Below are 25778 nucleotides of genomic sequence, written 5' to 3'. Positions count from 1 at the left end.
GATACATTACCCTCACCTAGGGACCTCAACTCTCTCAAGACTCACCAAGACACAAGTGGAGAAAATAATTTCATAATAATCATCATCCCCCTCTCTAGAAGAGAAAAGAGATATAAATAGCAAAGTACAATAGAATAGTAAACATCAAAAGACAAAAGTATCCCTCAGGGATCACAAAAATCTACTCCCTCAAGTGAGAGTAAAATTAGAAACAATACAATAATTAATAAAAATACAAATAATAACTCAGAAATAAAGGAAAGCAATCGTGGCCGTCGATCTCCGGCCACGTCTCTGATAAACTCTCCACTATGGGAAGTCCTCATCAAATATCTTGGCAAAAACTTTCAAGAAACTTACCAACTGAACTAGCATGCACCCATATAAAAATATATCATATTGTCCTAAATGAGGTGGATCCAACCCACTCACTATAGATGGATCGAATTTATTATTGTATTGGGTTTAGAACTATGATGCACCGACACGGACACGACACGACACGACACGGACACGGCAAATTTTAAAAATATAGGACACGAGTGCGGCGTGGACACGACATAATAATTTTTTAATATAATATATAATAATTTTTAAAAATATAGGACACGGACAGGGCACGGACAGATGGCTCTTTTGAACCTTCACCTAATCCACTCTCGCTAGCAGTAGAGCTCATTTTGCTAACAAACCAATCATACATATGAATACATCAAATTAAATTCATATGAAGTTAAATCAAAATATCTCAATAATAAGACAACATGAATACAACAATATATCAGTTTGCATCCAAGGGGGCACTGCCCCCTGGTAGGATTTGACCTGCCCGGTTAGATCGCGGGGTCAAGGGGCAGCGCCCCTGCGGGGGTTTCTGGGGGCAGCGCCCCAGGAACAAAATTTTATTGTAAGAGTAATTTTGAAGTTTTGCATGTTTTTAAAGTTCGTAAGTTGTTTGTATGGGAAGATACCGAGCATGTACCTAGCGGTACCGAGCATGTACTTAGCGGTACCGAGCATATATTGAGCGGTACCGAGCATGTACTGAGCGGTACCGAGCATGTACCTAGCGGTACCGAGCATGTACTGAGCGGTACAGAGCATGTACCTAGCAATACCGAGCATGTACCTAGCGATACCTCATTTAATAACCGGACACGCGTGTCCGATTTTAATTTTAATTTTTTAAATTGCGACACTCCAATGCCGTGTAGGACACGTTTCCATGCAGTGTCCAACATGTGTCCGTGTCCGACACGTGTCCGACACTGCATACCTTCTTTAAACGGAGTGCCGGTGCATCATAGGTTTAGAATCTATAAATTAGTCCTTTACAACATTAATTAGATTAGATCGGGTCATAACCCAACCGAATGACAAGCCCAGTTGCATGCTTCAATTGATACAATACCTCATCAAAATTTAATAGCATATAGCAAGTCTTTATCTTTATTTCATTGAGAGTGTACTAGTCAATATACAATCTCAATGTATCATCCTTCTTATGGACCATCATAATGGACAATCAACAAAGGTGAAATGATAGGCTAAAAACTCCATCCTCTAATAACTTTGCAACCTACTTTCCGGTTTCTTCATTCTTGTTGACTGAGTTATAGAACATCAAAAAGTTTGGTAACAACACATCTAAAATCAAATGTATACCATGCTTTGTGGGTCACTTCGGAGTTAAACCCTATACCTAATGAAGACTCAACCTAATGAAAGAGTGTTGCATACATCCCCGTCAATTATTATAGTTGTAATTATCCAATCTTGCTCAATGAAGAAAGAGTAAAACTCCTCTCTTCCTCAATAATAAGTCTGATGAGCACAAGTAAAAACTTTTGTATAGCAATTAAAAGTTAATCATTTTGGTTTGTTGTCACGTCATCTATTGTTGATACTCCAAAATGCTTTAGCAACTACTACATATCCACAATATGATGTTGCGTACTTGTTATGCATGTACAAACTAATCAAGATAACTTCATAAGTCTCATGTGGAACCACCTCAATCAACACTTCATCGAAGTAGTTCTTAGTGATTACAAACTTCAACTAGCACTAGTGATCAATTTTCAAACCAAACCCCTTTGGAATGCATCCCAAAGAGTAGGGATTTGGAATGAGACTAGTCACCAAACCCAACCTTTGTACTCGCTTTGCAGGGATTAAATTATTCTAGCAATCAATGCAAAAGATGGCAATGATCACCTCTCCATTGACCTATAGCCTTAAAGTGAATAACTCCTCGCTATATCCTTCAGCATTACCATAAGAGATAGAGATTGGTCCACTTTGTCTGCTGTACTCATAAATCATAATGATGTTTTCCACCAAAGAAAATAACAATCTTATTTTTAACATTTCTTCCACCTTTCGGTAGTAATTTAGAGTGCACAATCTAGTATTTTTCTTAGGTGAGGCTAGAAACCTAGCAATGTCATAGAAACACCCTAGGGCATGGGCATTTGTTTTTTCCCTCATTTACTTGTTTTTGAAGGAAGTTAATTCCTCTTTAAAAGTTATTGGATCATTTCAGTCTTAATTTTTTTGTTTTATGATCATTATCATGATATTGTCTTGGTTGAGGTCCGGGATAAGAAAGAGGCAGAGTTCATTAGCAATTTGAAAAAAAATCAAAGATATACTTCATAAGTGTTTATACATTCCAAAAGTTACTAGTTGTCTTCTGAAACTTTTGTTGTAATCGTACACAGATTGTTCTCAATGTTATCTCAAACAATCATTTCTTGAATCAATCCTCAACATAATTCATTGAGTAGAACTCATAATGCATTAATCTTTTGAATTGTTCTTTGGATGGCTACTTCCTTTTTAAGTGGTAGTTAACCAAGCTAATGGTGACCCCATAAGCCTAGCCAAAGCATATGCAGCTCATTCCTAATTTGTTAATAATGAATCATATGTGGTGTCATCTAATCATCTACAACAACAACAATAAGCCTTTATCTCACTATGTGGAGTCGGCTACATGAATCATTTTTCTCTATTGTTTCCTATTAAAAGTCATATTCTCGTTTAAATATAATCGAAAAAGATATTGTTAATACTTTCTAACTAAGTTTTTTTAAGTCAATCTCTATCTTTCATAACATAGGTCAGATATAATGCATTTATTCTCCTAACAAGTTCATCGAAATGCCAACATTTTGAGTGACCAAACCATCTAAGACGACTCTCTCTAATCTTATCTGTTGCTGGAGCTAATCCAACCTTTTTAATGCATAAGCTCATTTTGTATTATATCTCTAAGTGTAAAGCCACTCATCCACCTGAGCATCCTCATCCCTAAAACACTAACTTAATTTAATGCTTCTCTTTTTTTAATGACAAACATTCAAAACCATAAAGCATTACAGGTCTCACCAACATCTTATAAAACTTTCCCTTAAATTTGAGGGGTACTTTCCTATCACACAAACTTGATGCATTCCTCCACTTCAACCATCCAACTTGAATTTAACCAATGATATCCCCATCGCTTTGAACAGTATACCTGAGATATATAAAACGTTCACTCTTTTTAATAACTTGATCAACCAATGTCAAAAGCTCACCATTAGATCTATTACTACTAAAATTACATTCCATATATTTAGTTTAAATCTACTCAAATGAAAACCTTTAAACTATAACATTAACCTCCATAATTCAAAATTTTCATCAGCGGCCTCTCTAGTCATATCAACAAAGAGAATATCATCAACAAAAAAAGCATACACTAAGGTACATCCTCTTGTAAATGCCTGGTAAGAACATCCATGACTAAAGCAAAGAGATATGGCTTTAAAGCTAATCCTTGTGTGGGATCCGAAAATTCGGCCCCGGCCTCCCCGCCGCGCACTGATTGATTGTGCTTTTGTTTGAGCGAGGGAGTTTTAACTGAATAAGTTCTGAGGTAAATTTTGGAAGGCAGATGGGTTTGTAGATAAGATACTACCCAGAGATTTCGCTCTCATTTTGCGAGGACTTTATGATCTGAGCTCTGGTTTCCTATAGGCGCAAGCCCCTATAGTTAATTACCCCTCCCGATCACGAGAGAGAACTTTCGATTAAGGCTAGTCGTCAATCAGATACGTAGAGTATACGTGTAATCTGGCATATAATAGCAGCATGAATTTGAATTTGGAAATTGGGTTTGAATTTGGGTATTTGGAAGGGTCTGAAAAGTTTAATATTTAAAATAGGAAATTTCACCACCTAGTACTTAAAGCGGATGGTAGGGGAATGGATGATGGACCCGATCAAGATCCTATCTCGATCATCCCGGGCCATCGTAGTCCCTGGGCTACTTAGTCAGAGGAGGTAGTCGACCCAACCTGACAGAAGGATCCTTATCGGAAGCCATGGGTTGCTTCGTTCAAGAGGACCTTGTAGACCGGGGTTGAATATTTCCCTAAGGGACAAATCTGAATCCACCTTAGCTAACAGAGGGCTTTGTGCCCTATCGATCATATCCTATTAATTCATATCTCAAGGATTTGATGCCAATAAGGAGCGTATTGGCGCTGAACATAACCGCTATCTGTGGTGCCATTTGGCGGCAAAACCACTCGGTTCAGAGGGCCCCGGGTCATAACCGTTTATCCTGCGGTGCCATTTGGCGGCAAACCGCCGGTCAGAGGACACTTACCACGTCCTTACTGGCAGAAGCTTGTTTGAGAATAGATCCTAATAATATCTTCGCCTAGGCATTTGACTCTTTGTGAGTTAGAGTAGTAAATTTTGATTTGTCCACCCAGCAAACTGTTGCGGAGAGTGGATGGATTTTGCTTTAAGCGATTGATAGTTTATTTCAATTTTAAATATTTTTGGGATTATGGATGATCTTTGAAATTTTTGGATTTTGGTATTTTTGTGGAGTTTTCGATTTTGATAGGCATTTGGATATTTGGGAGACATTTGAAAATATTTGTGAACTCCTCCGGTTGATATCTGCATTTAACAAGGCCATCATCGAGGTGTTTTGGCGCATTTTGAAATGTAGCTTGAACCTTGTCGACTCTGTCTGGATGTCGACAGAGGATCGAGTTTCGTAGGCTTCATGCCCTTGTTAGTGAATTCTCTTAATTGTAGGCCTTGAAGGCCTAATATAAATGTATTGAAACAAATACATCGATCCCCACAATCATGTATTTATTTGATAGTTCGAATCCTGTCGACTCCTATTGATCCGTATAGAAGGATCGGGTTCGAACCTGGATTCACTTGTCAACCCGCGCAGCATCCCTAGACGTCACGTGTGTACCAATAACATGCTAGCCGGGGCACATGCGGATGTTGATTATATACCCTCTTTTAGTGTACCTAAGTGTGCACAAATTACAATGTATGTGCGAGGGTATTTTGGAATATTCATAAAACGCCTTCTGTCCGTTTCCAAGAACGTCGTAGATCCGGTGGCGTGGAGTAGCAGCTTCTGGATCAGTTGTTTGCTGCTTTGTATAGGTAGACTATCGTGCACTATTTATTGATATTTGTAGGCAGATCATAGTGCACTAACTAATCTCCTGCCTTTATTACAAATGATGATGACCGCTAGAAGTCTTCTGTATTAATTAGGTGATGGTATGTATAACAAGTATCATACGACAGCCTATAGGTGATTGCATTTGCTGAATATGTCCCACCTCTTCTTGTAGCGGGCCAGTGTGTTAACCTCAACTGTATGGTTGTTGGCTACAAAGAGACTTTAGCCTTTACTATTCTTTATAGATCATCACCCGTAGGAGCATTCTTGTGTATATGGTGACTCCCTCATCATTACTAATGATCATTCGTATTCGTCACCATCTTCTATCTCTTATTTGTAGGTCTCCCATACTATTGATGCATAATACACAGCGTATGTAGTTATACATGCAAAGGAGGGTGATAGATTTATTGGATGTTGAATGGTGATTGATTATAGGAGTATTATGACATCCACATCTATTGATAATCACCCGCCTATGTATATTATTGTGCATGAGATGCATTTTCCATTACAAATAGTAGATCCTTGTATTTACCACAATTTTTTATCTTTTTCCTATAAAGGATACACCACATTAGTGATGCATTCACTATCGTTGTTTATAGATAGGATCATTATAAGAGTGAAGAGTTCCCCTGTAGTAGCTTGTAGGAATTTACACTTTAATGTGGTCATCTCATATTCGTAGGTATTTACACTTGATGTGCCAATCAATCACCTTTTGCTTGCAAGGGATATATGTGTTTGTATGGTAACTTAGTTGCATTCATTCACTTCTTCATGCATGTTGATTGTCGTTGCTTGCAGGTTTGATTGCATGATTGACATAGATGTTATTTGCATGAAGTTTAACTTTGGAGTTTTGCTCATCACCAATGATATTCAGCATTTTATTGATGTTACTTACAAACCTCAACCTGCACTTTGACATTCATCTATCCAATGTCAAACTCTCAATTATTTGATCCATGGTTTAAAATTGCGCAATATGAGGCTCGCCTTGAGGCCCGCCTTTGCGCAATTCCAATAAAAAACGCCTCGATGCTTACGCCTTGAGTTTTTGTTAAGAGGCTTGCGCCTCAAATTGGTTGGCCCGCCTCGCCTCACTGGCATGAGGCTTACGCCTCACGCTATATATATATTAAAACTTACATAAATCTTGAAGTAAATGCCCGACATTTGACTCTATAGGAGAGGAGGAAGGGGAGAGAGCAGTTCATCATAATGATGACTCAAATGAAGAACCCCTTAGTGATGACAGTGCTGATGACTTATAAGTTCTTATGTGATATGTCATTGCTATTTATTTTTAGAAATTGGAATTATATATTAATGAAAAGAATATTGGGATTTGTGAAAGATATAATTTTGAGTTGAACTATATTTCAAGTTGTCTTATTATTGGGATATTTTGATTTCACTTCATATCTTATGCTTTTTTTTTGTTTTATATTATTCACTCATTAGTATATAAAAAATTTATCATTTTATGTTTACGCAATCTTTTGATTTTGAGGCTTACGCCTCAAAACGCCTTGAGGCTTACGCCTCGCCTCAAGAATGAAAAACGCCTCAATACCAGAATACGCAATTTTAAACATTGATTTGATCCTTGTTCATTTCAAATTTCACGTCATTATGAGTTTAGCTCTTTAAAGCTCATTCAAGCTCAAGTCCTATATTTACAAGTTTGATTGATATTCAATTCGAGTGAAGGTTCTTCATGTTTGCTCAAATTAGAGTCCAAATTTGAGTACAAGTACTAGTTAGTTCTAGTTCTTTGTTCAACTCATTTGAGTTCAAGTAGTCCCCTACTGTCTTGTAGAGTTCAAGTCCGAGTTCAATATGAGTTCAATCAAGTTCCCTTGTATCATTTTCAAGTCCAAACTTCTTGTTGTTCGATTTGAGTTCAAAGAGGAGCTTGAGTTCAAGTGGTCCTTGTAGCTGTCCCAAACTACAATCTCAAATTAAAGTTCTTTGTATTTGAATTCAATCAAGTTCAATGCAAGCTTCGTTGTCTTTCAAGTTCAAAATCATGTCCAAGTTGTTCAAGTTATGACTGCATGAGTTTAGTTTAAGTCATTTGTTCACTTGATTATAGACACATTAAGCTCCTTTTATTCGTTCACTTAAGTCCAAAGCATGTCTTCCCTTTGTTCAAAATTTGTTCAAGTCCTTGTCCTTTTCAGACAAAAATTTGGCAACCTTCTGGCGTCTCCCCCTTTTAGGGGAAAAACCAAGAGGCTGCCTACCCGCCACGTCACTAAAGACGTGCACGGTTGGTGTTGGTGAGACACCGTGGAAATAAATTAATTATGAATGATTATAATTATTATTAATTAATTATAATCAAAGTAATTAATGTAAAATTAATTAATTATATTTAAATATAATTAATAATAATTAATGTTATGACAATTAATTATAATTAAATTAAGTTAATTATAACTAATATAATTTTTAATTAATTTTAAATTAATTATAATAATAATAATAATAAATAAATAAATAAAAATCCCTCTCCCCCTTTGGCATTTCACGGGATTTGGCCAAAAGCGAATGAAAGGGAGAGAGTTACCTTCACAACCCATGAGCTCCTGTTCGTGCTTCCGATCAAAACTGATCCGACAAGAGGGAATGGCGTCGGAGGAGCGAGTGAAGTCGGATAGGGGAGGCGGGTCTCGGCTCCAGGTAGGGAGAACTCTCTCTCTCTCCCTCTCTCTATCTCTCTCTCTCTCTCTCTCTCTGTTTGTGCTGAAGGAAGTGTGGAGGTCGGGTAGAGCTCGCGGTTTTAGGTGGAGCAGCGACGGGAGTTGGGAAGGGAGAAGCCGAGAGCAGCGAGAGTGTCGTGGGAAAGAGAAGAGTCGAGCATGGAAGGAAGCAACGGGAGTGTGTGGGAGGCGAGTGAGAAGCTGAAGCCTCTTTGGCCCCTATTTATCGACGCTGAGAGGAGCGGAATCGAGGCGAGCCCATGTGCGAATGGACATTTTCGACGCCGTTGCAGATTGCGGCACTGTAGCAAACGGCGGGATTTTGCAGGATTTGCGCAGTGTATGAACAGCCGGCTTCACAGGTATGATGCGAATTTTCTCTTCTTTTTTTCTTTTTTTTTTTGTTCTGTCTTTGAGGTAAACACCTTGATGTAATAAAACTGAAATAAGAAATTACTAGGTCAAATTACCTTGTGTTTGAACACTAGTAACAACTCGTGCATACATATCCTTAATGACGTGAATATAAGCATTATTAACTCATTTCTTCTCTAGAACTGCCTTTAGCACTTCTCTTGAAACTTTATCATATGCTTTCTCTAAACCAACAAAATATCAGAGGTAGATCCTCCTAACTCTCTTTGTACTTCACCATCAAATCTCTCAACAATATATAGCTTCCATAGTAGACCTACCCAGCATTAATCCAAACTAATTTTGAAAACCATTAGTATAACTTCTTAATCTATGCTCAATTACTCTTTCCAATAATTTTAATATAAAACAAATTAATTTAATTTGTCTATAATTTTCACACTATAATGCAGCACTTTTATTCTTAACACACGATTTCTCTACTCATCTAACATCTTTTCATTTTCAAAATAATATTAAAGAGTTTAGTAAGCCAACAAATTCCTTGATCTCTTAAGTAATTTCACACTTCTATTAGAATATCATTAGGTCCTACAATTTTTTCTCACATCATAAATTATTTTCTTAGACTCCCTATGGGCTTCTCTATATATATCCCAATTTTCCAAGCTTGTTTCATCTAATGATCTATTAATTATTTTCTCTTAGGTTTGGAGATGGACTTAAGGAGATGAATTCATGAAGACTAAATTTAAAAGTGAAAATCCAATGTTGTTTAGCTTAATGTGTTTGCTTAGAATATATTCAATTTTAGCTTAGAGTGAGTGTTTAGAATATATTCAATGTAAATTGATTGAGATTGATTTATAAATGATTCAAGGATGATGAACACAAGTGAAGAAATCCTATAATTTTGTTAAATTTGAACTAAATTATGTTTATGTATTATTCTAAATTTATCTATGACTTTTTAGGATTTATTTTAATTTATATTCTATTTATTTAATTTATAGTCATTTATTTTCTATTTAGATAGTTTATTGCCATTTATTTTCTATTATCTAATTTATTCATATTTATTACTTACATTGATAATCGTAATTAGTTATCATGAACTAAAATTTTATTTCACTTTAAAAATGATTAATACTACAACAAAAATAACAACATCAACCATTTATCCCACTACGTGGGGTCGGCTACATGAATCCTTTACTTCATTGTGTTATATTAAGATTCAAATTCTGATTTAAATCTAATAAAGAAAGGTCATTTCTAATATTTTCTAACCAAGTCATTTTAGGTCTACCTCTACCTTTCTTAACATAAGGCAAATCTAATATAATTACTATCCTAACTAGGTCATCCGAAGGCTGTCATTTTATGTGACCAAACCATCTAAGGTGACTCTCTCTAATCATATTTTTCACTGAACCTACTCAAACCTTTTCACGTATATGCTCGTTTAGTATGTTATCTCTATGAGTAAAGCCACTCATCCACCTGAGCATCCTCATCTCTACAACACTTAATATATTTTTCTCTTTTAATGGCCAACATTCTATATTATAAAGCATTATAGATCTCACCACCATCTTATAGAATTTTCCCTTTAGTTTGAGAGGGTCATTACTATTAAACAACAAATCCAATGCATTCCTCCACTTCAACCATCCAACTTGAATTTTACTAATAATATCTCCATCTATTTCACCATCACTCTAAACAATAGACATAAGATATCTAAAACGTATACTCTTAATAATGACTTGATAGCCCAAATCCACAATCCTCCACTAGATTTATTACTACTAAAATTACACTTAATATATTCAGTTTTAAATCAACTTAAACGAAAATAATTAGACTCTAAGGTTGACCTCCATCATGGTTTAAAATTGCCCAACAAAAGGCGCTACTCAGCGCAATATGATCCCTTTAAGCCTCAAAGCCCACGCAATAAGTTCAGGTTTTGAGGCTTACGCCTCAAGTTTACTGAGGTGCACCATAAGGCGCGCCTCGCCTCACATTTTTGAGGCGCCGCCTCTTAAAAAAACTAACTTAATATATTTTTTTTTCAGTTCGGACCCCCAATTGCCAACGTGGAGTCCTGGATTACTTAGTGAGATGTCGACATGGCATCAACATTTAAACTCTGGTAAATATAAAATGACAGAAAAATTTCACAGTATACGCGGCGTTTTGATTTTCAACTTCCAGCAAACGTTTCAAGCATTCACTCCGGAACAATTTCAAGCATTCACTCAGTTCCTTCTCAGATGTCGTCACCCCCAAAGAGAAAGGTAATTTGCGGGCATGTTTTCTGTTCAAGTTCTGTGTATTTTATGCTTATGCTATGCGTAGGTGTTCAGGGTATTGAAGTTCTTCATATTTTATGCTTATGTTATGCGTATACGTTGTTTCTCGAAACTTTTAAAATGTTTGATACTTTGATGCCATCATATTTTTTCTGTATTTAAGGTTTATGAATTTATGTTGAAATTTGAAACCTAAACTCTAACTAAATTTTAAATTTTTAACAATTAAATCCTGAACTTTTAAAATAGAGTAGTTTGTGTCAATTTGCGCGTAGGATGTGCGGATGCTGGCATAAACATTGAGTATTTTATACATATAATGTGTCTATAATGTGCGTGCTTGTGCTTATGTTGTGAGTACTATATACATATATTGTGCGTGATCTTTGCGTATATTGTGCGTACTCTATACGTATGTTGTATGTTTTTTATTCGTATCTTATTTACTTATTTTATATATTTTTATTTTTAATTTTTCAGATATATGTTCATCCAATTACCTATCGATGCTATGTTTCGACGTTTCGAGCAATCTGTGATAATTTTGCTCAGCAAATTTTTCTTGAAATCGTGGACATTGAAACGTTTAAAGATCATACAATTTTTGTAGCTTCTTGGATTTGAGCAAAATGTCCCTCTTATTTATGAGCTGATCTCAAGGTGGAATATTTCAAAGCAATACTTTATTCTAAAAGGTCAGCCCATTTCTTTCATTGCTGATGAAGTGACCCTTCTTACTGGTCTGTCAAATAAAGGAGAAGAAATATCCTGACTTTCCTTAGCACATACTTCAGTTATATTATTGAAAATTAAGGCAGACATACTGGAGTTGAACAAGCAAACCCCCACACCGAGACCATGTTAACAACGTTTATCATGTATTTATGTTCAAATTTACTTTTTCAACTTAACAACTTTAAAACTCCTCAATTGTTTCAAAGAATAGCAAATAATCCAGATGATTTTTTGTCAATAAACTAGGCTTATTCGATTAGGGAATTTCTAGTTTGAGAGTTTAATAAGGCATCCTCCAAAATTTCAAATAAAAAGCCAGCAAGTTATATCAACGGTTTTGTACCTATGTTAATTGTGAGTGCTAAGTGCTAACTGCTAAATTCATTCAAAATTTTATTTAATTTTTATAATTCATTTGCTAAAATTTTCTTTCATCTTATACAGATTTGATTTCTAGAGCATACTTCTTTTCATGCTCCTATGTATACTGACAAAAGGCCCCATTTTCAACGATGGGCCGATGATATTGTATATACTACAGAGGTGATCACTAATTTATTTGTTAATCTAAGAAAAAATCAGATTTTTAATGTCCTCCAGGGAGTTTTCCAGGCTGAAATTGATTTACTTAATGTTAGGAAATATCCATCAGATAGCCCTCCATCCCCTGATTCCCCTCATGAAATATCCACCCATCAACCCCCCCAAATCTCCCAATCATACCCCACCTCCTCAGCAAGACCCCCACCAATCTCCTCAGCAACTACACTTTAGTTTTTCTGCTAAAGCACTGGATTCTCTCCAAGAAAGAATAATCAAATCCTACAAAGAAACCTGCACAAAACTCTTTCTTGAATTTGAAGGTAGACTGAGCAGAAAGTTTAAAGATCTAGCTGAAAGAGTTGAAATTATTGAGGTCAAGCTCAATAATCACATTGATTAGAGCAAAATATTTCATTATAAACGATATGTTAGCTACTCTTTATCTTCCAATAAGAAATATAAATCAGATATCACTCCCCCAATAAATCAATCCCCCAAAATGAGCCAATCCCCCAAAATGAACCAATACTAGCCGAAATGCAACTAATTCTATACCCAAATCCAAATGAACCACTACCAGTAGATGACATTCAAATAATTCCTGATTATGCAAATGAAATAGAAATTACAAAGGTATTCTGAGTTTGAGTTCTGAGAAGAGAAATTTTATGTATGAATGCTTGAAAAAGTTCAATCAAAGATAAAAACTGCAACTGTTATGAACTCATAATTCTATTAGTTTTACGTATGATATGCGTTGGTATGCTTATGTTATGTGTATGGTATGCGTATGTTATGCGTATGGTATACGTATAATATGTGTATGATATTCGTATTCTACGTGAATTTTTTGCATATTTTATTTTTATTTTTATTTTTTTGCAGGGACGATAATGTCTTTTTTTATAACCTTCTTATTTCTAAAGCTGACATTGATGAGTTATTAAGCGACAGTTATTTAGAAAATGAACAACAACAACAACATCAAGCCTTTATCCCACTACGTAGGGTCGGCTACATGAATCCTTTTTCTCTATTGTCCTATTAAAAGTCAAATTCTCGTTTAAATCCAATAAAGAAATATCATTCCTAATATTTTCTAACCAAGTCTTTTTAGGTCTACCCCTATCTTTTTTAACATAAGTCAAATCTAATACCTCTACTCTCCTAACCGGGTCATCGAAAGGCCGCCGTTTTATGTGACCAAACCATCTAAGGAGAATCTCTCTAATCTTATATTCTACTGGAGCTACTCCAACCTTTTCACGTATATGCTCATTTCGTGTCCTATCTCTAAGGGTAAAGCCACTCATCCACCTGAGCATCCTCATCTCTGCCACACTTAACTTAGTATTATGTTTCTCTTTTAATGGCCAACATTCGGCACCATAAAGCATTGCAGGCCTAACTACCATCTTATAGAATTTTCTCTTAAGTTTGAGGGGTACATTTCTATCACATAACAAACCCGATGCATTCATCCACTTCAACCATCCAACTTGAATTCTGCTGATAATATCCCCATCTATTTCACCATCACTCTGAACAATTGATCCAAGATATCTAAAACGTGTACTCTTATTAATGACTTGATCGTCCAAAGTCACAATCCCCTCACTAGGTATATTACTACTAAAATTACACTCCATATATTCCGTTTTAGATCTACTCAAGCGAAAACCTTTACACTCTAAGGTTGACCTCCGTAATTCAAGTTTACCTTCAACTCCCTCTCTAGTCTTATCAACAAGAAGAATATCATCAGCAAAAAGCATACACCAAGGTACATCCTCTTGCAAATGTCTACTGAGAACATCCAAGACTAAAGCAAAAAGATATGGGCTTAAGGCTGATCCTTGATGTAACCCAACTGAAATAGAGAAATACTTGGTCAATCCACCTTGTGTTTGAACACAAGTAATTGCTCCTGCAAACATATCTTTAATGATTTGAATATAAGCATTATTGACTCCTTTCTTTTCAAGAACTCTCCATAGCACTTCTCTTGGAACTTTATCATATGCTTTTTCTAAATCAATAAATATCATATGTAGATCCTCCTTATTTTCTCTATATTTCTCCATCAAGCCTCTTAATAAATGTATGGCTTCCATAGTCGACCTACCCGGCATGAATCCAAATTGATTTTGAGAAACATTAATATCACGTCGCAACCTATGCTCCATAACTCGCTCCCATAGTTTTAAAGTATGACATATTAACTTAATACCTCTATAATTCGCATAATCTTATGCATCACCTTTATTCTTAAAAATAGGAATTAACATACTCATTCTCCACTCATCTGGCATCTTTTTAGTCTTCAAATTAGTTTTAAAAAGTTTAGTAAGCCAAGAAATTCCTTCATCTCCAAAGTATTTCCACACCTCTATTGGAATATCATCAAGTCCAACAGCTTTTCCACCCTTCATTTTCTTTAAAGCCTCTTAAACTTAATATCTTATTTATTTAGGCAATGAACATGTAGATATTTTTGCCCTTTTGTTAAATGAGAAGTATAACCTTATGTCTGACAAGTACCATAAATTTCTATACATTTCACTAGTCTATTGGGTTAGCAACGTAGTATTCAGTTAATCAGTTTAACCAGTTTTAATATTTGTTTTCTATTTCTTACATTTACTTCTTACACTTGCAGAATAACAAAGGAATAAATTATCCAGATTGCAAATCGACCATATAACTGAACTTTTTGTTACTTCAAACAATATTTTATTACAACCAATCATTGAATCCTCGTACTGAATCCTTCTGGTTGGTTTGCTGAAAGAACAAAGGTGGAAATTTTATGACTCGTTGCCCCACCGCGTCAAATAGTATAAGCTTGTTATTCTAAAAATCGTAAGTGTTAAATGAAATCATGAAACTGATGAACTCTTCAATTTTTCAAAAACTTACATAACTAATCCTTGCTCTACGTATTTTTCAAATTAAAGCCCTATATTCTGATACGAAAGAAACTTTTGATAGTGATATCAAAAAATGAAAGCTTTCTACCATTAAAGGTGTGCCAAAACAGACCAACTATATAGATTGCAAAATGTATGTCTGTAAATATATGGAAATGATAAGTCTTGAAGGCAACACTGTGCCAAAACAGACCAACTATAGTACAAGTTGGCAAGAAGACATGCCAAAGTGTAGGATAGAATTTGCATATAAAATCTTTTGTAAATCATTAGGAAAATAACAATTTTTCACATTGTTTGTAAAACCTATTTGCTTACGATATATTGAGGGAAAACATTATCAACAAGTTAAATCATAATTATTTGATGTAAAATTACAAAAAAAATGAACCTGACTCAAATTTAAAGCTAAAGATGATAATATTCGATGTTAGAGAGTTTATAGCATTAATTTGTCTGAAGAAATTTTGAAATTTTGGTAACTTTTTTAGTAAAATTATCACTTATGTCGAGGGTATTTTGAATTTTCTTTTAAAACATTTTGTACTAAAAACATTCTTTAATGAAATAGTTAGAAAATTGTATGAAATGAAGCCTTAGCTTTTGTTATCGACGGCTTTCTTACTGTTTTTTAAAGTAATTTTTGATACAAAATTTTTTTGAACAAAATTTTATGTAGTAAGAAGCTGTTTTAGAAAGCAATAAAAAAGTTGTCCCAAATGAAAACTTAAATTTAGTTTGGGATGATTTTTTTATTGCTTCTTAAAGCCATTTTTCAGTGTAAATGTAAAAATTAAAAATTTAAAATTGAAAAGTTGTTTTAAGAATCAATAAGAAAGTCGTCCCAAATGAAGTCCTTGTCATCATAATTAATTAATTAAGCTCAAACTCAAATTAGAGGTGTAAAAATAAATTATTATAAAAAAACCGCTTTTACTTTACTCTGGTTCTACCTAACCAAACAAGGGAAACAATTATCCTGTGTTTATTTTGCAAACAACCAAACAGTCTCAAAGTATTCATAATACATTGCATTTACTTTATACTGCATTTTTTTTTTCAGGCAACCAAACAGCCCCATATAGAGTTTATTATGTGTATAAATGTTGTTTACATTGATTTGATGAAAAAAAAAACTTATTTAATAATCATACGCATAAATCACGCATATCATAAGCAGATAGAACGCATAAATCATGCATATCATAAGCATATCATAGGCATAGAGTACACAACGTACTGCTTAAAAGGATTTTAGTATTTGACATTTGTGTTTAAGGTTTAGTGTTAGACATTCTTTTTTGTTTAAAGGAAAAAATAATTTTATAACTGTTTTTTTAATATTTTTTTAAAATACGCATAACGCACGCACAAAAGACGCATACATTACGCATAATACACGCATAAACGCAGCTATCCATATTTTTAAATTTATATTAAATGTTTTAATTAATATAATAGATCTTTATTTTTAGATTATTTATATTAAAATGATGAGAAATATGTTTTACACATTGAAATTAAATTTATTATTACACTTTAGACTCAATGTGATTATTATAATTTCATTTTCTAGTCTTGAATGTATTTGAACAAGTACAAAGGGTTTAGGGATCTTGATGGATAGTATATAAGGATGAGGAATAAAGAATATGATATTTAAAAGTATTTTAATGTTTGGCATTTGCGTTTAAGGTTTAGTGTTAGACATTCTTTTTTGTTTAAAGGAAAAAATAATTTTATAACTGTTTTTTAATGTTTTTCAAGAATACGCATAATGCATGCACAAAAGACGCATATATTACACATACATTACGCAACTATCCATATTTTTAAATTTCTATTATATATTTTAATTAATATAATAGATCTTTATTTTTAGATTATTTACAATAAAATGATGAAGAATATGTTTTACACATTGAAATTAGATTTATTATTATACTTTAAACTCAATGTGATTATTATGATTTTATTTTCTAGTTTTGAATATATTTGAACAAGCACAAAGGATTTAGGGATCTTGGTGGATAGTATTTAAGGATGAGGAATAAGGAATGTGATGTTTAAAAAGGTTTTAGAGTTTGACATTTAAGTTTAAGGTTTAGTATTAAACATTCTTTTTTGTTTAAAGAAAAAAATAATTTTATAACTATTTTTTTAATATTTTTTAAGAATACGCATAACGCACGCACAAAAGACGCATACATTACGCATGCATTATGCATACATTCTTTATAGTTTAAAGGAAAACAACTTTTTTTAATAATTTTTTTTTATTTTTTTTTAAAATACGCAGATCATATGTATAGAGTACGTATCAATTACACATAATATACGCATAGAGTATGCAGAATTTATGCATACAATACACATAATACACGCATACATTACGCAGTTATCCATATTTATAAATTTTTATTAAATGTTTTAGTAGATAAATTTATATGAACTGACGGGCCGTGACATGAGTAAATTTTAGTTAGCTGTGGACTGACAGGTGACACATATGGTTGGGAGGGTTGGTTGAAATTTTATGAGCCTTTATTATCATTTTATTGCTCACTCTTGTTCAATATTCAAATTCCCACTATATAATAATGGAACGCTTGGCTTAGGGAACTCATGATTATGCAAACAGAATGAATGCAGCTTAGACATAAGGTAAGATTTTTTACTTCATAAACTAAATCTAAGGCTGCTGTTAGTTTGTGATTCTTTTGAGGATGAGGATAACTAAGTAGATTTCAAAATCGTAAGAATTAAAAAACTAAATAATCCTTATCCTAAAATGAATCACAAACTACCAAAAGCCTTAGACTTATTTCTGAAGTAAAAAATATTTCCTTGAGTCTGAGGCTGCATTCCTTCTGTTTGTATAATCATGTGCGGAGACCAAGAAAGCAAGGCACCTTGACCCCTACATCTAAAATTCTTTTGATTGAATTTTTTTCATAGAATATATATATGTTCTCTTGTAATTGTTATTAATATTCTTTTAATTGGTTCCTTATATTTTTTTTATTTTATACATAGACATTATTTATTGTTTAAAGGAAAAAAAACTTTTTAATTATTTTTTATTTTTTAAAATACGCAATGAATATCAGAGAGTGCGCACAGAATACGCATAGAGTACGCACGATATACGCAAGAATTACGCATAATATACGCAGAGATTATGCACAATATAATACTGAACACATCCAGTACACAGAAAATTATATCTTTTATTAATTATTAATATAAAATCATGCATTAAGTTACAACTGCTCCTATTGCTAATTTACAAATACTTTAAAAATAGTTTTACAAAATACACATTGCATACGCATTACGTACGTAAAAAATATGCATAGTGTACGCAGTGTTCTGCTTCCTCGACGGCTCGACATATTCATAAAGACACAACACAACGACTTAAACCTTTACCGGGGTTTAAGTGTTGAAGCAACGAGAGTTACTCTTCGCCTTTTGCTTGGAGGTTTCTTCTACTGCGAGTTGGGCTGCTGTCTTCTCCGTCCGGCCGCTTCTGTTTGAGGCTGCTGCTTCCTCCGACCTACTGCTTTAAGCTCTTCTTATTCGTGATTGGAGTTAGGATTTACTTCCTATTTTTCTCATAAAAGATGATCAGAAATAAGGATAAAGCTGCATCAGATCATAGAAAAGATCCAGCATGAAAACATAGCACTCAAGTGGATGTAGGAGGAAGTGATAAAACATATATCTATCTAAAATGCAATTACTGTGATAAATTTGTGAAAGGTGGTGTGACTAGGATAAAAGAACACCTTTTAGGATCTCACAAAAATGTTGCTCCATGCTCCAAAGTTCCTGATATTGTAAGGGTTGAGATAAAGTCATACATGAATAAGTCTACCACGTCAAAACACCATGCACAAAAGTAATTTGAGGACAAAGTTGATGTTGGATCTTACTACGGGAGTGAGCGCAGCGTTAGGGATTCGTCTTCTTCGATGAAGCCCATTTCATCTAGGGGTACTAGAGAGCCTATGGATCATTATATGGTTGACACATCCGAGGATAGGCCTCCTGCTACACAGAAGATGACCCTAGAAAATGCAAGGGAGGCACGGAGAAGAGTGTGTAAGGATATAGGCAGATTCTTCTACGAAAATGCAATTCCATTTAATGTTGCAACATCACCTGCTTATTACAACATGATTCGTTCAGTTGGAGCATTTGGGAGAGGGTTCAAACCTCCAACCATGTATGATTTGAGAACATGAATTTTGAAGGAGTTGGAAAGCATTGATAAAAGTATCGAAAAAATTAAGATGACTTGGACCCAAATAGGACTAACAATTATGTCAGATTGGTGGTCTGATATCAAACATAAAAGATCAACATCCTCATTAATAATACTTATGGTACTGTATTTTTAAGGTCAATTGAAGCATCTGACCAGATCAAAGATGCTGAGTTCATATTTGAATTATTAGATAGCATTGTTGATGAGGTTGAAGAACATTTGATTGTACAAGTTGTGACAGATAATGCAAGTTCTTATAAGACTGCAGGTAAAAAACTTATGGAGAAGAGGAAACATCTGTACTTGACTCCATATGCTGCACATTGCATAGATCTGATTCTTGAGAAGCTTGGGGAGCTACCTCAACATAAAAATGCACTTACTAAAAAAAATAACCAAGTTTATTTACAACCACCTTGAGTTCTAGTTCTAATGAGAAAATTTTTTAAGAAAGAAATTCTAAGGGCAGCAACAACAAGATTTGTCACCGCTTACTTGATCTTAGAGAGCATGTTGGATGCTAGACAATCTTTAGAGGCTATGTTCACATCTACACAGTGGTTGAGTTGTGCTTGGGCGAAGAAGACTGAGGTAAAAGAGATTAGAAAGATTGTTTTAAATGACAGATTTTGACAAAGTGTCTTATATGCCATTACAACCACTAGACCTTTAGTTCATGTTTTAAGGATGGTGGATGCTGAGAAGAAGCCTGCAATGAGTTTCATCTACAATGCCATGGATGAAGCCAAAGAGATGATTGCCTCCAACTTAGGAGGCAATGAGGGAAGCTTTAGGGAAATTTGGAATATTATTAATGATAGATGGGAGCTACAGCTTCACCGACACTTGCATGCAGCTGACTATTACCTAAACCCTCAGTATCAATATGCAGAAAACAAGTCTACAAACCATGAAATAAAGTTGGGATTGTATCATTGCGTGAATCGTATAATAAGTGATACAACTGAAAGATCAAATGCTTACATGCAATTGGTACCTTTTAGGAACAAAGAAAGCTTTTTTGGATTACAATAAGCAAAAGATACAATTGTCAAACAATCTCCAGTTGAGTGGTGGATTCAATTTGGTGATGAAACTCCAGAATTGCAGTGTTTTGCTGTGAAAGTTTTGGGCTTGACATGCTCTTCATCTAGCTGTGAAAGAAATTGGGGTACCTACAACCAAGTACATACAAAGAGGAGAAATCACTTGTCGACATTGGGGATGAATTCACTGATGTACATTATGTACAATATGAGACTTAGAGATAGAAATTTGAAGAAAAAAGGATTAATGGATGATGAAGATCCTTTGCTTTGTGAGGATGTGACATCTGATGATGAGAAATTTGTAGATGATGAAGTTGAAGTGATGTCGTTTGAATTATAAGATGAAGATTTAAATGTTGATTTATTTGATGGTCTTAAAGCATCTACATCCACCACAACTCAAGAATAAATCAAAAAAGGTATATAAATAATATAGTTTTTTTAGACTTTTATTAATGTATTACACTATTATTCATTATGATATTCTTCAAAAATATTTAGGGAAGAGGATGATAACTGATAATGAGGAATGAGCTGATTGGGAGACATTGGACTCTATAGGAGAGGAGGAAGAGTATAGAGCAGTTCATCATAATGATGATTCAAATAAAGACCCACTTAGTGATGACTGATGAGTAGTGATAGTGCTGATGACTAGTGAGTTCTTATGTGATATGTCAATGTCATTGCTATTTATGTTATGCATTTTTATATTTTATATATTATTTACTCATTAGTATACAAAATTTCTCATTTTATGTTTACGCAATTTTTTTATTTTGAAACTTACGCCTCAAAATGCTTTGAGGCTTACGCCTCGCCTCACGAACAAAAAATACCTCAATACCCGATTACGCAATTTTAAACCTTGACCTCCATAATCCATATTTACCTTCAATTCCCACTCTAGTCTTATCAACAAAAAGAATATCATCAACATCAAGTAAACACCAGGGTACAACCTCTTGCAAATGTCCAATGAGAACATCCATGACTAAAGCAAAAAGATATGGGCTTAAGGTTGATCCTTGATGTAATCCAACTAAAATAGGCTAATACTTGGTCAAACCACCTTGTGTTTAAACACAAGTAATAGCTCCTGCATACATATGCTTAATGAGTTAAATATAGGCATTATTAACCCCTTTTCTAGAACTCTCCATATCACTTCTCTTGGAACTTTATCATATGCTTTCTTTAAATCAATAAATATCATATGTAGATCCTCCTTATTCTCTCAAAAATTCACCATTAAACCTCTCAATATATGTATAGTTTTCATAGCAAACCTACCCAGCATGAATCCAAATTGATTTTTAGAAATGATTAATACTATAATTAGAAAATTGAAGTGAAAAATTTTATAATTATACCATTAAATTTGATATTTACATGTAAATAAAAAGCTAATTATATTATTTAGAATAATTAACTTATAGCGTATAAACACTTAATATGTTTAAAATTTTATTTTTGCTTAAAACTTCTATGGCAGCTTATTAATATATTTATGTTTGTTCAAAAAAAATTAGATTTTTTTAGCTCATTTAACACAATCAAAATTTTATGATAATGATGTAATAAGTAGGATTAATAAAGTAACTATATTATACTTAATAAATTTGGGCTTGATTCAAATTCCATTGGATTCATTAAGTTTTTTATATACAAATTTTTATATCATATTAATATGCTTTATATTAACAAATATTAGGATTTTTACAAATACTAGTTCTTTCCTTCGAGATTTGGCCAAAATACTGAACATCGAAGCCACACCAATTTGACCATATTGAGGTCTACTTCCAAGCACAATAAGGGTTAGTTTTGCTAGTTGTTGGAAAGGCGTTTTAGAAAGATTTTTTAGGCATCTTTTGGTATATTTTGATAGGGCTTTTGTACCTATAAATATTAGATGTTTGAAGAAAAAATGTAAAGGAAAACTCAAGTGATAAGGTTTTGAGAATTGTTACTATAGTCGCGAGTTCAAACATCTCCCATGCGATGATAAATTTTCAAGACGTAAAGAGCTTTCAAGATCTTGTTGGAAGAAAATTAAGAGGAAAAATCAAGTGTTGATAAATAATCAAAGCTACTTGGGGCATTCTTGTGGAGATAGATGTCCATCAATCTCTCTAGCTTTCTAGTATGTTATTTTACATTGTATCTTTTGCAATCTATTATAGAGATTGAATGTGTAGATTTGTTAGGAGAAAAATATAGGTCACCATCAAAACCTTGAAAGATTTTGATTGGCGTTTCTATATCATACTGTTGTGGTTGTTCTTTTGTACCTATAAATACTAGATGTTTTGAAGAAAAAATGTAAAAGAAAAATCAAGTGATACGGCTTTGAGAATTGTTACTAAAGTCACGAGTTCAAACCTCTCCCATACTGTGAAAATTTTTCAAGAGGTAAAGAGCTTTCATGATCTTGTTGGGAAAAAATTAGGAGGAAAAATCAAGTGTTGATAAATAATCAAATCTACTTGGGGCATTCTTGTGGAGATAGTGTCCATCAATCTCTCTAGCTTTCTAGTATGTTATTTTACATTGTATCTTTTGCAATCTATTATAGAGATTGAATGTGTAGATTTGTTAGGAGAAAGCCATAGGTCACCATCAAAACCTTAAAAGATTTTGATTGGCGTTTCTATATAATAATGTTGTGGTTGTTCTAGTGAGACTTGAAGAAGCTTCAGATATAAAGCTTGTCTTAGTGAGGAACTTTTGTTGGAACAAGCACTATTTTCTAGCCCTTGAATCAAAATTGTGTGAAGGTTTCTCCACCTATTTCTTGAAATAAATGAGTTTAAATTGTGGTGGAAATTTACGTAGTCTAATCCGAAGCAAAGGGAGGGCTTAAGCGTGGATATAAGTTGGTTTAGGTACTGAACCATGTAAAAATATTTGTGTAAAACTTGCTTTATGATTTAGATTTACTTTCTTACACGTTTGCTTATTTATGTTGATTTCTTGAATATTCATGTTGTAGATGTTTTATTACATGCTCTAGTCCAAACTTTGGTAGAGAGAGATCTATATTATTATGCACAAATTAGTAGCTAGCATAGATCTATTTACCCCACCATATCTTTATTGTGGACATTTGTAGTGGTGCTTTGGTGTATTTTGAATCAATAGTCCATAAGCTTATGCAATACTATCAATCAATTTATATTGAGCTGGCTAGTTTCAACGCTCTCACAATTAACATCATGCTCAACACAACTGCATCTTTGTGTGACTAAAAAATCTAACAGGAAATTTATTTACAATTTTCAAAGGAATTTCAACAGACCTTGTAATACTCGGCCTCCAAAGTTATTCCAACTAACTAAACAACATGCAAGAACAAAAAAACTGGACAGACTTCAAGCGCATCATCAAACACAAACTTCCAATGCTCAAGACTTCACATTATACATCGATAGAGTTGAAAAAGGTCATTAAATGATAATATGGGATCTTAATATAGGCACATGATATGAAAATAAAAATAAAAATAAAATCAATTTCACCTAAGGTAATTTATCAATTGTTTAAAAAAGAAAGTTCATAGCCCTGAGAATTTTCAAGTCCATCATTTCCAGCAGAACTCAACAGTTCATAAGAAATGGAGATCCAGGCAGCCCCAATAATTCTCAAAGGTAACTCCATACTAACCTCCAGTGCTCAATAATTCTTCGGATGCATGTCTCTTTTGTACCACTTATCATAAGATCGTGCTTTCTCAAATAGGCTTTGCACTCTTCCAACTTCAGTACATCCAATTTTTTGCTTCCTGTATGGCAAAAATTAGCAAAGAAAGTTAAAATAGCTTGAATAATAAGCCAGCATCATTATTCATCTTAATTCAGCACAGCATATCTCGTAAGAGGAGCTTCTTTGAGATATATGATTGAGGAAAGGTTTGATAAAAATTACTTTGGCGAAGAAGATTGACAACTTTGTCACAATGATCTTTATCTGTCGGTTTACCCTCTTTCCAATCACAAACTTTGTCGCCATCGTCCTCATTGCTCTCGTCATCGCTGCTTATCCAGCCAAAATCCGTAAACATCATCAAGACAACCAATAATAAGCACACTCCACTGTAGGCTATACTTCACAATAACAGATAAATGTGAAGCAAAGGAAAGATGAGACCTAATGGACTCGTAGTACTCATCCTCGTCCTCATCATCATCCTCATCAGAACACCCATCGGATTCAACGTCTCCTTCCTGATCTGAATCTGACTCCTCGTCTTCATAATCCTCTTCCAGGCTTTCTAGCTCTTCTTCCTCCTCTTCGCTTTCGTTGTCGTCTTCATCTGTTTGCCCTAGATAAGAACTGCTTTCTTCTTCGTCTTCATCATCTTCTACAACATTGTCTGAGTAGGAATTTAAGATAGCTTGCTTCGCCTTCGACATAGAATTGGCGGCAGCCAATTTCTCCGGCGAACAAATCGGAGTACGAAGTTTAAGCTAATGAAGACAGCACGCCCAATTTTAACGGACTCGAGCGCAGGGCAAAGTATACTTTGCCGGGTGGCGCTAAGTGCGGAGTGACGTAGAGGAGTCCAATGAAATGTTCATACGGTTTAAAATTTGATTTTTTATATTATTGGATATTTGTTAATTATTTATTATTGAATATTTTTATTTATTTATTAAATATTTTTTGAATATTTATTGTATATTTAATACTTAGTAAATATACAGTAAATACTTCGTAAATATGCAGTAAATATATAATAAATATTCAACAAAAATATTTAATAAATACTCAACAAATACTCAATAAATATTCAGTAAATACGCAAGAATCCGGACGTTAACTCTATGCCCGGACTCCGCATGTAATAATTTCTCGACGCGAAGAGCTGACTACTCCAACGAAAAGATAAAATAAATATTAAGAATTAGAACATATTTAAATAAAATAAAATAAAATTATGGATTGATGTTATCTTAATTAAAAATATTAATAAAAAAATCTTTAATATTTTAAATTATAAGAATTGGTCTTAAAATTAGAAATATTTGAATGTATTTGTTATTCCTAATATTTCCCAATGAATTTGTTTCCTATAATGAATGTCCATCAATGAATAAAGTGGTTTGAAATATTTTAAGGAATATAAATTACTTTATTTTATAATTTTATATTGTGGAAAATCTGATTTAATTTTTCGTATTATGAAGTGAGAAATTAATTAAAATGATACCTCTTGAAAATAGAATTTTTATTTGTGGATATTTAAATAAACATATTGATAGAGTGATAGAAAATTTAAAAAAATTAATGGTAGTTTTAAGTTTGAAGCAACTAATAAAGATGATAAGATTATATTAGA

General features: G+C 33.6%; 1 protein-coding gene across 1 annotated transcript in view; it reads right to left on the bottom strand.

Annotated features, from left to right (window-relative positions):
* The window catches only part of LOC110102061 (zinc finger CCCH domain-containing protein 62), a 36455-nt gene extending 11455 nt beyond the window's left edge, over window positions 1-25000 (bottom strand). Inside the window, exons 1-3 of the mRNA XM_020830234.2 lie at window positions 24587-25000; window positions 24365-24471; window positions 24104-24221 (exon numbers count right to left, since the gene is read on the bottom strand). Of these exons, the coding sequence (XP_020685893.1) occupies window positions 24104-24221; window positions 24365-24471; window positions 24587-24852 (491 nt within the window). The 5' untranslated portion in view covers window positions 24853-25000. The remainder of the gene's footprint in view (window positions 1-24103; window positions 24222-24364; window positions 24472-24586) is intronic.
* Between the last annotated feature and the right edge of the window lie 778 nt (window positions 25001-25778).

Source organism: Dendrobium catenatum, unplaced genomic scaffold (assembly GCF_001605985.2).
Source record: "Dendrobium catenatum unplaced genomic scaffold, ASM160598v2 fragScaff_scaffold_414, whole genome shotgun sequence".
NCBI lineage: Eukaryota > Viridiplantae > Streptophyta > Magnoliopsida > Asparagales > Orchidaceae > Dendrobium > Dendrobium catenatum.
The sequence above is the reverse complement of the archived record's forward strand: the minus strand, read 5'-3'. Positions and strand labels throughout refer to the sequence as shown.